This window comes from Carcharhinus amblyrhynchos, chromosome 9 (assembly GCF_965287045.1).
Source record: "Carcharhinus amblyrhynchos chromosome 9, sCarAmb.v2.hapA, whole genome shotgun sequence".
In the NCBI taxonomy this organism is placed as follows: Eukaryota; Metazoa; Chordata; class Chondrichthyes; order Carcharhiniformes; family Carcharhinidae; genus Carcharhinus; species Carcharhinus amblyrhynchos.
In genome coordinates, this window is record NC_137332.1 from 54,112,340 (window position 1) to 54,129,172 (window position 16,833).

General features: G+C 40.7%; 1 protein-coding gene across 1 annotated transcript in view; it reads left to right on the forward strand.

The window, feature by feature from the left end:
• kifap3a (kinesin-associated protein 3a) overlaps nt 1-16,833 on the forward strand; it is a 224,633-nt gene that overhangs the window by 41,201 nt on the left and 166,599 nt on the right. The window contains exons 3-7 of the mRNA XM_080195689.1: nt 1,439-1,593; nt 8,242-8,297; nt 8,980-9,121; nt 9,735-9,834; nt 12,457-12,581. Coding sequence (XP_080051815.1) covers nt 1,439-1,593; nt 8,242-8,297; nt 8,980-9,121; nt 9,735-9,834; nt 12,457-12,581 — 578 coding nt within the window. The remainder of the gene's footprint in view (nt 1-1,438; nt 1,594-8,241; nt 8,298-8,979; nt 9,122-9,734; nt 9,835-12,456; nt 12,582-16,833) is intronic.

Here is a 16,833-nt window from a genome sequence, read left to right on the forward strand (position 1 = left end):
CACTTGATTGGGAATTTAGTGCCCTTTAATTCCTATTGAATTATTCAGAAATTTGCTTTCTTGAGCAAGTGGACACAAAGGGGCATAAGTTCAAGATAAGGAGGGAAAAGTTCAGTAGAGGTGTGTGGGGAAGTTTTTTTACACAGAGGGTTGGGGGTTGGAATGCACTGTCAAATGAGGTGATTGAGGCAGACACGTTAGTGACATTTAAGAGTTATCTGGATAAACGCATGAAGAGGCAGGGAATAGAGGAATCCAGGCAATTGGTCTGGATAGGACAACATGATAGGTGCAGGCTTGGTGGGCCGGAGGGCCTGTTCCTGTGCTGTACTGTTCTTCTTTGATATCCAGAAAGCACTTTAAGGTGAATTGAGGGGTTAGATTCACTGTTAAAGAAAAGTGGGAAGAAAGATTAGATTGAGAGAGAGTGAGAGAAAAAGAGAGACAAAGTAAAATTTAACATCTTTTAATACCACAGAAAAATTGAAAATATTTCTGGAATGAGACTCCACACTTTAATTTTGGTGTCAGGGAGGTACTGTGTGCATTTCTGGTGGTCACATTATTGGAAGGATGTGATGGCGTTGGAGGGGATACAGAGGAGATTTATCAGGATGCTGCCTGGGATAGAACATTTAAGTTATGAAAAGATGTTGGATAGACTTGGCTTAGCTTGTTTTCATTGGAGCAGAGAAGATGAAGGATGAACTGATAAACATGTACAAGATTATGAGGGACATGGACAGAGTGGATAAGGAACAGCAATTCCCCTGAGTTGTAGGGTCAGTCACAAGGTGGCATAGGTTCACAGTCAGGCACAGGAGGTTTGGGGGGATGTGAGGAAAATCATTTTTACCCAGAGGATGGTGACGGTCTGGAATGTGCCGGGGAGGCGGGATGGGGCAGTGGAGACGGCTTGCCTCATATCCTTAAAGAAATATCTGGATGAGCAGTTGGCACATCATAATATTCAGGGTTATGGACCAAGTGCTGGTAGATGGGAATAGGTGGGGGTTCAGATGTTTCTAATGCGTCAGCATGGAATCCGTAGGCCAAAGGGCCTCTTCTGCACTGTATGATTCTGTGGTTGGCAGTCATTAACACCACATCATTTAAAAGGATAGTTACACATGTAGTGATCAGTATTAATTTCCTGCATTTGCTTTAATGGGCGATTGCTGCAAGTTGCAGGAGTGTGGGGACACAGGTGGGATGAAACTGGGATGTCATTTTCACAAAGCTGAATAATAGTAGTAATCAACAACTTTTGGGTATAATTATTTAACTGGTGTATTACCTGAAGTTGCTGCACAGTTTACCTATAACAATGAGTGCTGTTAGCTTTGGTGTATTTTGACACATTTTTGGCGCATTAACTTTGTAGTTATTCATTACCATAATTTTCTGGGAAGATACCAATAAGATTTTCCCCTTCCAGTATCCGCCTGAAAAGCCTGAATGCTAACACCGACATTGCGTCTTTGGCACGGAAGGTGGTGGAAGAATGCAAGCTCATCCATCCAAGTAAACTAGCAGAGGTGGAACAGCTACTTTACTACCTTCAGAACCGCAGGGAAAGTCCACCAGGAAGAGGTAGGAAGCTACTTGTGAAAATCTTAGTGATTTGTCTAACCACTATTTTAAAGTAATCAGAAGGCCTACAATCTGCATAGATCTAATGTGAATATGTTAAAGCTGTAAATATACTGTTTCAGTAATGATCTCTTTTGAAGTGATTCTGCAAAATCCAGTATATGCATATCCTGTTCATAGAGAAGGTAAAGTTCCATTGCAGTTGGGGTCTTAATATCAAATACCTTTTTTTTGAAAAGTCGTTTCAAGCATTTTGCTGAGTAACGCCACCCTTGTTATCCTAGTCCATTTCTCGAGCATGATTGTACTACAATTTGAGCTTGTTATGGACAAGGAAATAGACAACCCGCAAAAAACAGTTTTGGATTGGGGGAGAGCGGATTTTAGTAAGATAAGGCAGGATCTGACCAAGGTAGACTGGGAACAGCTACTCAGGGAAAATCTACAGAAGAGAAGTGGGGGGAGCATTGAGGAAATGGGGAGGGTGCAAGCCCAGCATGTTCTCTCAAGGGTGATAGGTAGAAATAAGATGACCAGAGATATTCAGGATACAATGAGGAGGAAAAGAAAGACTTTTAAAACATACAAGGGGAGCAAATCAATGGCGGCATTAGTGAGGTATAGAAAGTGCAGGATGGAGCTTAAGAAAGCAATTAGGAATGCAAAGAGGGGACAGGAGAAAGCTCTGGCAGTTTAAAAATAGTGAAAATCCCAAGATATTCTACAAGTATATCAGTGGGAAGAGGATAACCAGAGAAAGAGTGGGGCCTATTAAGGATGAAGGGGGCAATCTGCGGGTGGAGCAGAGGACATTGGTAGAGTGTTTAATGAATACTTCACATTTGCCTTCACCCAAGAGAATGCGGACTATGAGGTTCTTGAGCAAATTGACAGAGGGAAGGACAAGGATAAATGTCCAGATCTGGATGAATTGTGCTGTAAGCTGCTGTGGGTGGCACGGGAGTTGATTGCAGCGGCTATAACCAAAACTTTCAACTCCTTTTGTGTCACAGGCGAGGTGCCAAACCACTGGAGAACAGCTAATATGATTCTGCTATTTAAGAAAGATTATAGAGATAAGTCAGGGAACGATACGCCAGTGAACCACATATCAGTGATAGGAAAATTTCTGAAGGAGAGCATCTATCTTCTCTTGGAAAGGCAAAGCTTGATCAGGGATAGTCAACATGGCTTCATCAGAGCAATGTCATGTCTAACAAATTTGATTGTATTTTTTGAGGAGGTGATCAGTGTGTAGATGAGGTTAGTGCACTCAATGTAGTTTATGGATTTTAGCGAAGAGACTTTTGAAGAAGGTAAATGCACATGGGGTGCAGGATAATTTGATAAAGTTGATTCAAAATTGACTCAATTGTAGGAAACAGAGGGTGATAACAGAAGGCTGCTTTAGTGACTGGAAGCCAATATCAGTGGCGTACCACAGGGATCTGTGTTGGACCCCCTATTAGTCAATGTCATTTATTTAATGATGAATATGTTGGGGGGCAGAATTAGTAGGTCTGCGGATGACAAAAGGTTGAATGGTTGGTTAACAGTGTGGCGGAATGTCTTGGGCTATAAGAAGATGTAGACGGAATGTCAGATGGGCAGATAAATGGCAGATGGAATTTAACCCTGAAAAGTGTAAGGTAATGCACTTTGTAAAGGAGTAATTTGACAAAGTGTTCAATGAATGGTAGGACACCAGGAAGTTGTTTGGAATCAAAGGACCATGGCATGTTTGTCTACAGATCTCTGAAAGAAGGGCATGTTAGTAGGGTGATGAAAAAGGCATATGGGATTCTTGCCTTTATCAGTTGAGGCATATATTACAAAAGCAGGGAAGGCACCTTGGTCTTGTGAAGAAGTTTGGTGAGGCCACAGGCAGAATACTGTGTGTAGTTCTGGTGGCTGCATTATCAGATGGATGTGATTGCACTAGAGGGAGTGCAGAGGAGATTTACCAGGATGCTGCCTGGGATGGAGCATTTAAGTTATGAAGAGAGGTTGGGTATGCTTGGGGTGTTTTCATTGGAGCAGAGAAGACTGTCCACACCGCTCAAACTTTTACAGCTCGATCAGGTCGCCTCTGAGTGGATAAGGAGCGACTATTCCCCTTAATTGAAGTGTCAGTCATGAGGGGACATAGGTTCAAGGTGAGGAGCAGGAGGTTTGGGGAGAATGTGAGGAAAAACTTTTTTACCCAGGTGGTGGTGACAGTCTGGAATGTGCTACCTGAGAGGGTGGTAGATGCAAGTTGCCTCGCATCCTTTTAAAAAGAATCTTGATGAACATATCATAACCTTCAGGGCTATGGGCCAAGTGCTGGCAGATGGGATTAAATGGAGTTCAGGTGTTTCTAATGTGTTGGTGTGGACTCGGTTGGCCGATAGGCTTCTCTGCACTCCATGATTCTGTGAATTGGCGAGAGCTGCCCACATTGTTTTGGGGAGTACCATGGAGATGCCAAATTTTTTTTAGGCCCACATCAACAGAAATTGCCAATTTCAGTGGATTCATCATTTTACTATTTGCTCTCACAACAATGTTTTCAGCACTCCAACATAAACAGAAAGGTTCAAAAATCCAACAGAAGTAGGCTGTGATCATACAGAAGGTGCTAAAATTGGCAAATCTGTTTCGATCACTGACTTTTCAAATTCTTGTTTTTCACATGGTGGAAGAAGATCAGGATCTCTAATATGATCTAGATTAAAAGTGGGTTAATATGGTCTTCATGGACTTGAGATTCAGTCAGGTAGAAATTGGTTTATCTCAGCACAGCTAAACTGATTAATTACTTAGACATTTGGAGGAAGCTTTACTGAGAACTCCACTAAAAATTGTGGGTGGTGGCACAATTATGGGCCAGATTGCAGCTGCAACTTGCCAGTTGAAGATATCAAACATTGCTGTCAGAGGCAAAATGTTCAAGCTTGGTCTGTGCCTATCTGTCAACAAGCATCTGAAATTTAGTATTGTACGTAGAACATAGAACATTACAGCGCAGAACAGGCCCTTCGGCCCACGATGTTGCGCCGACCAATTAAAAAAGCGATGACCCTCTAACCTAAACCAATCCCTTTCCATCCATAAACCTATCCACGGACCTCTTAAACGCCCCCAAACTAGGTGCATCTACAACTGCAGCAGGCAGGGCATTCCAATCCCTCACCACCCTCTGGGTAAAGAACCTACCTCTGACATCCGTCCTATAAGTACCACCCCTTAATTTAAAGCTATGCCCCCTCGTGCTAGCTTTCTCCATCCGAGGAAAAAGGCTATCACTGTCCACCCTATCTAAACCTCTAATCATCTTGTATGTTTCAATAAGGTCCCCTCTTAGCCGCCTTCTTTCTAACGAAAACAACCTCAAATCCCTCAGTCTCTCCTCATAGGACCTTCCCTCCATACCAGGCAACATCCTGGTAAACCTCCTCTGCACCCTCTCCAATGCCTCCGCATCCTTCCTATAATGTGGGGACCAGAACTGCACACAATACTCCCAAGTGCGGACGCACCAGAGTTTTGTACAGTTGCAACATGACGTTGCGGCTGCTAAATTCAATCCCCCTACCAATAAACGCCAAGACACCGTATGCCTTCCTAACAACCTTATCTACTTGATTCCCAACTTTCAGGGATCTATGTACACATACACCTAGATCCCTCTGTTCATCAGCACTATTCAGAGTCCTACCGTTAGCCCTATACTCTACACATCTGTTATTCCTGCCAAAGTGAATTACCTCACACTTTTCCGCATTAAACTCCATCTGCCACCTCTCGGCCCAGCTCTGCAACTTGTCCAAGTCTCTCTGTAAACTATGACACCCCTCTTCACTATCTACCACTCCTCCGACTTTGGTGTCATCAGCAAATTTACTGATCCACCCAACTATACCCTCATCCAGATCATTTATAAAAATTACAAACAGCAGTGGCCCCAAAACAGATCCCTAAAGGCACACCACTTGTAACCGAACTCCATGACAAATACTTATCATCAACCACCACCCTCTGTCTCCTATCTGCTAGCCAATTCCTGATCCAATTAACTAAGTCACCCTCAATCCCATACATCTGCATTTTCTGCAGAAGCCTTCCATGGTGAACCTTATCAAACGCCTTACTAAAGTCCATATATACCACGTCAACTGCCTTACCCCCATCCACCTCTTTGGTCACTTTCTCAAAAAACTCAATAAGGTTAGTAAGGCACGACCTACCCTTCACAAAACCAACCAGGCATTACCACAGTGGAGATACAGCATCATGAATGACTAATTGGTGCTGCTGCTCAGGTGTTTTGATTATTTGGTAGGCTTTTTTATTATCACCTTATGAGGAAGAAAGTGTCTGAATAGTTTGCAGGAATTATTTATCTTGTACAGAGCTGGGTGTCAAATTGAAAATATGGCAAGACACAAAAGATGGTTTATTTTTCATTTTAATGAAGTATGTAGTCAGTAATCTTTTATGAAAATATGCATTTTATTTTAAGTAGGATTGAACACCAGTTAGAAATTAAAGATGTCTGTACATTTTTAAACAGTAGTTTCAATTTTAGACAGTAGATGACTTATGATTAAGCTGTTACATTTACTGTTTGTTTTCAAAAAACTATGAAATGCATCCAAGGCACCCATGAAATGATTTATTTTTATATATGCACTTCAGTCAACAATGTAACATGAAGTTAGCTTGAGCTGTTGTTGGGACAGGCTGTGCTAATGCACAATTACAGGGCAGGCGTAAGCAGCAGCACGAGGACTAATTTCTTTCATGATATATATGATGGAATGAATAATTGTAAGTTTATGCTAAGCTATTAAAACTTACTTCAAGATTACACACAACAGAAGCAAACTACAGTATTGATCTTTATTTCAATGCAGAATAGGATTGCTCCCTATTATATGGTGAATATTGCAGTATATTTAGAAGCAGGAAATCACTCAACCAGATCATTTTTTTTAAATGACTGAATCCTATGATGGGTCCTTATCATTGAATGTTACAAGATTATCTAAGTTATGTTCTGTTGAGATAGAGGTTGTTGAGTTTGATCAAAAATCCTGTTTTGTAGTTGGCCTCTTTGTTCCAAGTTTTCGGAACTTATAGATTGAGTAATGCAGTTCTGGCCTTGGACAAATGCCCCTTAGAATTTGTTTCTGAAAATCAGATTTTCTAAATTAGCTAATAATTGAATAGGATGGTTGCAGAAGAGAAATCCTCAAGTATGAGAAGAACGAAACATGTTTTAGGATTAAGTTCAATATGTGGAGTATGCAAAGATTTTAATTTGTTGCTTGCTAGTAGAAAAGCCCGGTTTGTTAAATGTGGCACAGTGATACTGCAGAAATGGCATCCGTGGAGGTCCACTCAAGGAGCTAAATGTGAGTTATTTTGTGTGCGTGGGAAGAGGTGACGTTTTACTAATCTCCTGCCAATTAAGGTTTGGAAAAGTGCTACTGGTGAATGTTTGAAAATTTCTTTTGCTCAATACGCAATTGAATTCTGGCCAATGAGAAGCCAAATTAATGGCAATTATACAATGGCTCTTAGTAACCAAGCTATTAATGGAGATTGGAAGAAAAGTAGATTGTTAAGTTGATGGAATGAGGAGTTTTGTATGCTGGTTAGCCTAGCAATACCAGGAATAAATGTTTACCAAAAGCAAATTGGTAACAATGGAAAATGGGGGTGAATTTCAAGTTTACCTACTAAAAGGTGAGTTCATGTAATAAAGCTAAACAAGAATAACTTCTGAAAAGCTTTATTCAGATAAGGGAAGATCAAAAGGAAAAATAGTACACTGAAGGAAAATTCACCATCTGCAAGGAAGCTATTTGAGATTGCAGCCCACACAGCAGGAAGCTGTTATAACTTCCAACAAGCTAAATCTGGAGAAAGCTTGTTTTGAGAGGCTCATTGCTTCTGATTTAGAATAGAAATAATGCAAAAGATAATGTACCAGTGTGGTACCTGTTGCTGGATTTTCAATATGGCTTTAAAAGCTATGGGATGTTCTTTGGGGAGGTTTAGCCCTGATGTTAGGAAAATAAATGGTTTTGGAATAGGGTAAATTTAAAGTTATTTTTGATCACCATTAATGTAGTAAAATTTGTTTTAGTTGACTTCCTTGTGTGTTTTGCTGTTTAATAAACTTCTATTTTGTTTAAAATCATCACAAAATAGTCTGATCTTAACATTCCTCACATTAGACCAAATTGTGAATAAAACAGTTGAGACCGGGCATTCAGAAGTTCCCTTCTTGGCTTTGGCATACTCTAGTATTTAACGTCATCTTTGCTCTTAACACTACCTCAAACGTTGCCTGTTAATCTGAATTAAATTGGTCCTTAATTGGTTGCAATATTGAATTTAATTTTCAAACACCATTTCAGGTAATTTGACATTTAGTAACCCCTTACTGTCGTGCAGCACTACTTGAGTGCAACAATTTAAGTTTCATAGCATTGTTATGCTATTTATTTGTTTGAATGCAATCTGTGTTATAACCCTATTAAACACTATCTGCTTGGATACTAAGAGACTTCTTATTACCATCTGGAAATCTGAATGATAACAAAGTGCTTGCACAATTTCATGAGCTAAGATCCATGGCTATTGTCTTCTTTTCAGAAAAACGAGAAAAGATAAGCAAACCTAAGGACCCACCACCCTTTGAAGGAATGGAGGTAAGTGACAAAAATAAATGCAGCTTGAGACTGAAAATGCTTTCATAGTGAGACATGAATGCAGTGCATGATGCATAAATAAGTTGTAAGAGAAGTATGCAGAGTAGCTATGATGATAAAACATTCAACAGTTGTAATTGCTGTTAGTAATTTTGTTTGACAATTTATGTCAATTCTATATTAACATATAGCTGAAAAACAAAAATGCACTTTAGCTTAGCCAGTACTTGATAGAGGAAATGAAGTAATTTTTCAGAAAGATAATGATCCTGCACAGTCATGCATTGGCTAAGAAAACAATCAAGCTATTTCAATTCAGATATGACTAGATGTTGTTCGTGTCAGATAGTATTTGCATGACAATTGCCCACATGTACAAATTCCCCCTGGGAAATTGCCCTGCGTTGAAGAGACCCACAACAACACTGACTTTCTATTGGACTTGCATCATGAAAAATGGAAACGTGCTGTTTCTTCATGACCCTTGAAACAAAATAGTATTCTCCTAAAATTTTGTTCTCAGATCAAGTGTTTCTGTGATTTTGTTAGTGGCAGATTATTTGGGGAAAAACTGGCATTCTTTCATCTTTGGCTCAGCTTTGTTAGCCCCTCTTGGTATTAATATTAGATGTATTGCATAAAGAATGTCTATTTTCTGCTGCGTGTTCTTTATTACTCACAGATTGATGAAGTAGCAAATATTAATGATATAGAAGACTACATCGAGCTGTTGTATGAGGACATACCTGATAAAGTGCGAGGTTCAGCACTCATTCTTCAACTGGCTCGTAATCCTGACAATTTGGAAGAATTGCTACAAAATGGTAAGCAAACTTTGCAGTCATAAAGCACTGATATCTTTCTTCACATATGTGCTTTTTCACTTCTTAGTTGACCCTCCCCACTAGTGCCACAGGCTTCAACTGACTCTTTCCAGTTTTTCTCATTGATTATTTTCCTCTTTGCTGTCTTTCCACTTTGGTAACTTTGTTTCACCTATTTGATCATTTATTTTCTACCCTTCCACCCTTTGTAAATAAACTAAACTCCCTTATTTTGCCACTTCCAACTATAGATGGTCTCAGAACCAAAGCATAGGAACGGCGGTAGACTATTTTACCTATTCTACCATTCAATTAAATCATGCAAATGGCTTGAATTTTGATCTAAGGCAAATTCTAACAAGTTCCCCCAATCATTTAGCATACATTCCCCATTTAACATGTATTCTTTTTGTTCTTTGCCTCCATTTTGGTTGTTGCCTACTTATCCACTGACTTAGACCTGCCACTTATTGACTCCATTTTGTGAATGCTTTGCTTTGGGTAATATTGATGTTGGTTTTAGAATTCATTACTCAAGTTCATTTTGTATTTGAATTCTCCATACTCTGATGATTTTTCATAAATGTTAATATCTTAAAATTTCTGTGTTTAGAGACTGCATTGGGGGCTTTGGCTCGAGTGTTGCGAGAGGACTGGAAGCAAAGTGTCGAGCTTGCCACCAACATTATTTACATATTTTTCTGTTTCTCTAGGTAAGACTATCTTTGAAATTGTAACAATGTATGCAGCAGCTGGGAACTTTTAGAATTCGGAATCTGTTTTGTTATTTTGTCTTCCTAAAAGTTGCTCACAAATGGATTTTTAAACATTTGCATGTAAATATATCAGTATGCCAGCCACCAGGTAAATGACCTAAAATTTGTTAGTAAATTTAAAATTCCAAAATCAATAGCAGGTGGAAATTAGCAGAGGATGGAAACAGAAATTTGCCCAGTGAATGCCTGACGATTAATCTTCAGTCGTCTATTTGGTACGTTGGCCAGAACTTTCTGGCAGTTTATGCTGGTGGGATTTTCTGTTCCTGCTGCAATGAATGGAGATTTGGCTGAGTGCCACATTTTCTGCTCATCTGCAGTGGCAATGGGGTGTGAACAGCCAGAAAATCTGGCCATTATCTTTGCAATCATCAATTCTGTCAACCATTTCCTCCTTTGTTGCATTTACCCTCAATAAGATGTCTGCTATCTCAAATCCAGCCTACCCTTTTTTCATAATGGTGCTATTTCTTTGCTTCCTTGCATTTAAGGAATTCAGACGGTCACCAAATCCAGATTTAGTTTCAATGTCCTCTCAAAACTGGCCAGTACTCTTGAGCTCTGAAAAGCAGATGCAATCGTAAATTATTTTGCTCCACCATCAACCATCTCCTTCATCCACTGTCCCACCCATTTCAATACTTCCTTCTGAATTTCTTCCTCTGATCTCTTCATTTCTGACTCTGTCTTCATGTGCATCCCTCCTTCTTCATCTTGGTTGCTATATCTTCCAGAAATCTACATGCCATGCTGGGTTGCTCCTCCAAACCATTTTGCACCTCTTATTGCTTCTATTCCTTTAAGAATCTCAATGAAATCGAACTCTGAATCCAGTGTTGTCCAATGCAAGATCCTGTTGTCACCAGTCAGCTGAATCCTGGTGTTGGGAATTGCATTTCTGGTTATTAATTAGAAAGTGAGTGTGCAAAATCCCCATTTGGAATATAATCTGATTGCTTATTTGGATGGCTATGCATTTGTACTAAATCCTTTGTGCATTTATTAATACAATGGTAAGAATTTAATTCCTTGCTTTTATTATTAACCTGGTATTTTTCAGATGCACCCTTTCTCTATTTCATTTTACTGTCTATTTGTTCATTGATTAATTATTTTCCTCTTCACTGTGTTTTAGCTTTGGTTGCCCTCCCTCTCCTCTGTGGAATGTACCTCGATCTCTACTTTAAACGCAACTGTTATTCAGTTAGTGTTGCCTGCACAGTTGACCCAAATTTGATTGGGACAGATCCATTGTTATCCCACTGAAGTTGGCCCTGTTCCGAATAATTACTTTTACTCCAGATGGATCCTTTACCTTTTTCATAGCTAACGAAACTCTTCTGAAACCATGACCTATCTCATGCCCCAAAACCAGATATAGCAATGCCGCTTTCTTTATTGGAGCAGAAAAATATGGATCTAGATAATTCAGAATACATTTTGAGGAATTCTTCTCCCTCTTTTCCCTTGACTTTATTCCTGGCAGCATTACCATGTCTTAAGATTAGAATATTTAAACTGTTATTATAACCACTGTGTAGTTTTGCACATTACAATAATTTCACTGCAAATTTCTTCTTGCACAACTTTCCCTCTAGTTGTGGCCTATGAATGCACCCAGTCGTGCAGTAGTATTATGAATATTTGTTAATGCTCACTAAATAGATTCTGTCCTTGATCCCTGTCCATAAATCCCTCTAGGACACCCTGCCCTGTATATTCTCTTTAATGAATACTGTTGTCCCATCTCCTTTCTTCCCTATCTTTATTGAATACTTTGTATCTAGGAATATTTAAGACATGTGATTTTTTTTTGAGCCAAGTCTCTGTTATGGCCACTATATTCCCATGTGACTACTTGCGCCAAAAATTCTTCATCCTTATTCACCATGCTTTGTGCATTTTCATAAATGCCCTGTAAACCTAATTTAGACCTTCTTGTCTTTCCTCTTACACTAATGCTACATGTTTCTCCCAGTCCTTTGTGCACCTCCTTACTTCTTTGTAGTGTCAAATCCTGATTCCAGTCCCCGTGACGTTCACAACAGAACCAGCAAATTGCCCCAGACAAGACATTTGATCCCAGCCTTTATTGACCTCACTTCCCAATGAACAGGAATCTGAGCCCTCTCTGCTGCACCAATTGTCCAGCCATGCATTCATCTGTTCTATCCTCTTATTTCTATATGCACTGTATCCAGATATGCGAGTAATCCAGATATTACTACATTTGAAGTCTTAACTAGCTCCCTAAAATGTGCTTTCTGGACCTCCTTCCACCACCCTAGTGTTCACTCTCCTCCCTTGGAATGTTCTGCATCCACTAACCCAGGCACCATTGAGACAGTAGATTTATTAGTTGCCAGTGTTTGGAGATTATGCTGTTTTTAAATTGTTCTTGCTTTCATAATGCTGTAGTACATATTCAGTGCGCACATTTTTATTATTTTGGATGGGAAATTCTTCGTAATGTGACATTACAAGGATCAACTGGGATTTGGGATATTAAGACTAACGGTGTTGCTATATGACAAACTGATTCTACTTTGTGTCTTGCAGCTTTTCTCAATTTCATGGGCTAATCACTCACTATAAAATTGGTGCACTCTGCATGAACATTATCGATCATGAGCTGAAGAGACATGACCTCTGGCAAGAAGAGCTTCATAAGAAGAAGAAAGTTGATATCCTTTCTTCTACGTACTATAGAATCTCTACAGTGCACAAAGAGGCAATTCAGTCCATTGAGCCAGCACCCACTTTCCAAAACAGCATCCCACCCAGACCCTCTGTCCTATCCTTGTAACCCCATGCAATTACTATGGCTGATGTAACAAAAGCTAATACCAACAACAAATGGAAAAGTTGTCTATTTTATCTAAATTGAAAGATTTCACAAATAATTGTCTCCACTCCACGTAAGTTTGACTTATTTGTACGTAAGAAATAGGAACCCAAGTAGGCTATTCAATCTCTCGTACTTGCTCCATCAATCAATAGATTATGACAAGCCTACCCTTCTTAAATAAAACAGACCAAAACTGAATGCAGTTCTCTTGCTGTGGTCTCACCCATGTCCTATGCATTTCTAACAAGGTTTCTTTACTTCTATATTCCAACCTCCTTGCAAGAATTTCCAACATTTTCATTTGCCTTCCTAATAACTTGCCATATTTGCCAACTTTTTGTGATTCATGCACGAAGAGATCCAGGTCCCTCTGTACTTGCAGCATCCTGTAGTGTCCTTCCATTTAAATATGCTTTTCTATTCTTCCAACCAAAGTGGACAACATCATATTTTCCCATATTATTATACCATTTGCCAAATTTTTGCTCACTCACTATTTCCCTTTACAGATTCTTTGTATACTTCTCACAATTGCTCTCCCATCTATTTTATGATAAAAGCAAAATACTGCAGATGCTGGAATTTGTAACAAAAACAGAAAATGCTGGAAAATCTCAGCAGGTCTGACAGCATCTGTGGAGAGAGAATAGTGTCAACATTAGAACTAGGGAGCAGGAGTAGGCCATCTGGCCTCCTTGCCTGCTCTGCCATTCAATAAGATCAGGGCTGATCTTTTTGTGGATTCAGTTTCATTTACTGCCTGCTCACAATAACCCACAATTCCTTTACTGTTCAAAAATATATCTATCCTTGTCTTAAAAACATTCAATGAGGTAGCCTCAACTACTTCACTGGGCAAGGAATTCCACAAATTCACAACCCTTTGTGTGAAAAAGTTTCTCCTCAACTCAGTCCTAAATCTGCTCTCCCTTATTTTGAGTCATGCCCCCTAGTTCTAGTTTCACCTACTAATGGAAACAACTTCCCTGCTTTTATTTTATCTACTCCCTCCATAATCTTATGTTTCTATAAGATCTCCCCTCATTCTCCTGAATTCCAGTGAGTATAGCCCCAGTTTACTCAGTCTCTCCTCGTAAGCTTACCCTCTCAACTCTGGAATCAACCTAGTGACTCTCCTTTGCACCCCTTCCAGTGCCAATATATCCTTTCTCAAGTAAGGAGACCAAAACTGTATACAATACTCCAGCTGTGACCTCACCAGCATCTTATACAACTGCAACATAACCTCGCTGTTTTTAAACTCCATCTGTCTAGCAATGGAGAACAAATTTCCATTTGCTTTCTTAATTACCTGCTGCACCTGCAAACCAATTCCTTGCGATTCTTGCACAAGGACACCCAGGTCCCTCCGCATGGTAGCATGCTGCAATTTTTTACCATTTAAATAATCCATTTTGCTGCTGTTCCTACCAAAATGGATGACCTCACGTTTACCAACATTGTACTCCATCTGCCAGACCCTCACCTAGACTATCTGTATCCCTTTGCAGACTTTCAGCGTCCTCTGAACACTTTGCTCTGCCACCTGCGAATGTCATCTGCGAATTTTGACATACTGCACTTGGTTCCCAACTCCAAATTATCCATGTAAATTGTAAACGATTGCAGTTCCCAACACCTGATCCCTGAGGCACACCACTAGTCACTGATCGTCAACCAGAAAAACACCCATTTACTCCCACGCTTTGCTTTTTGTTAGTTAACCAATCCGCTATCCATGCCGATACGTTACCCATAACTCCGTGCACCTTTGTCTTTTGAGTCTGGATGATCCTTCATCAGAGATAAGGGTAGAGAGAATCAGAAAAGATTTATATAATGAGAGTGGGGGTGGGGGGGCTGTAAAAGGACAGAAGGAATGTAAATGAAGATGAAGATGGCTGAGAGAGGTGCTAAAAGTGTTCGTTGAGAGATCAGAATGTATGAATGGTAGAACAGAGGTACTGATGGTCAAAGCAGTTGGCCTGGAAGGTGGGGTGAGGTGCAAGTAGGAGAACGGAAATGGAGAAGTGGAAAATTGGAAAAGAGAAAGATGATAAAAATGGATCAAAGAATTAAAATTAAGAAACAGATGAAATAAAATGAACGAAAATGGGTTGAAGGTGGAGGGGAGAGTTCATGCTCTGAAGCTGCTGAACTCAATGTTCAGTCCAGAAGGTTATAAAGTACCCCAATAGAAGGTGAAGTGATGTTCCTCCTATTTGCATTGGGCATTGCTAGAACATTGCAAAAGGCCAAGGGTAGTCATGTGGATAGGAGAGCAGAATGATGTGTCGAAGTGAGGTGTGGGTCCTGCTTGCAGACAGACCAAAGGAGTTCAGCAAAGCATGAACTGTGATGTAGAGTAGACCGCATTGGGGGCAGCGAATGCCATTGATCAGTGCACGTGAAGTGCTGCTTCAGCTGAAAGGGCTGTTAAGATTGGGATGGTGAGCAGGGTGGAGGTAAGGGAGCAACTGTTGCACCTTCTACAATTGCATGGGAAGGTGCAGTGGGCAGAAGGTGGGGTGTTAGGTGTGACCCAGGAGTGGACCAGGGTGTCCTGGAGAGAACGGTCCTTGTGGAATGCTGAGAACGAAAGTGAGGGGAAGATATGTTGAGTGATGGCATCATGTTAGAGTTGGTGGAAATAGTGGAGGATGATCCTTTGAATGCTGAGACTGGTGGGGTGAAAAGTGAGAACAAGGGGGATTCTGTCATGGTTCTTGGAGGGAGGTAGTGAGAGGAGTGGCCCAGGGAATGGGTTGGACATGGTCAAGAATTCTGTTACCCACAGTGGGTGGAAAACCACGATTGAGGAAGAAAGAAGACATATTGGCAGTGCTATTTTGGAAAGTGGCATCATCAGAACGGAGGCACAGGAACTGAGAGAATGGGATGAAGTCCTTACAGGATGTGAAGAGCTGTAGTTGAGATTTGGTGGGTTTATAATGGATACGAGTGGACGGTTTATCAGCAGAAATGGAGATGTATGGGTCAAGGAAGGGAATACAAGTGTCAGAGATGGACCACGTGAAGGTGATAGAGGGGTGAAAATTGGAAGCAAAACTGATAAATATTTCCAGGTCCAGACAAGAGCATGAAATGACATCGACATCATGTTGATGTACCAATAAAGGATTTGTGGGATGGGACTGGAACAGGGAATGCTCCACATAACCCATAAAGAGACAGACGTAACTTGGGTGGGTGGGGGGTGGGTGGGGCGGGGGGGCCTGCGGGGGTGGTGTGGGAAGGAAAGAGGAGTGGAGTGGGATGGGGGGAGCTGTAAAAGGACAAAGGGAATGTAAATGTGCATAAAGACAGCTGAAAGAGGTGAGAGTAATGTTCTTTACGAGACTGGAATGTGTGAATGGCAAATCAGAGGTATTCCATTCCTGCTTTCTTTTTGCACACACGCACAAGCACACAACCACCACCACCACACCGTCTTCCCTTCCTTGACCTCTCCGTCTCCATTTCAGGTGATAAACTGTCCACGAGTACTGTTATAAACCCACCAACTCACCATCCCCGCTCTGTTTTTGCACCTCCCCTCCTCCTTCAGGCCAATTGACATGATTGTCTGTACCTTTTGTTCTGAAGAACATTACCCAGCGAGATGTTTGGTTGCCTCACTAGTTGTCCTAATCTGACCCTTCCTGTACATCCTCTACGAAGTTAGTTGACAAGTTAGTTAGTTTGGCCTCTATTGCGAGGGGGAATGGAATATAAAAGCAGGGAGGTCTTGCTGCAATTGTGCAAGGTACTGGTGAGGCCGCAGCTAGAGTAGTGTGTGCAATTTTGGTCCCCTTATTTGCGAAAGGATATATTGGCCTTGGAGGGAATACAGAGAAGGTTCACCAGAGTGATACCAGAGATGAGGGGGTTAGCCTATGAGGAGAGATTGAGTAGTTTGAGCCTGTACTTGGAGTTTAGAAGACTGAGGGGTGATCTTATAGAGACATATAAGATGATGAAGGGGCTAGATAGAGTAGAGGCAGAGAGATTCTTTCCACTTAGAAAGGAAACAAGAACTAGAGCACACATCCTCAAAATAAGGGGGGGTCAGTTCAGAACAGAGTTGA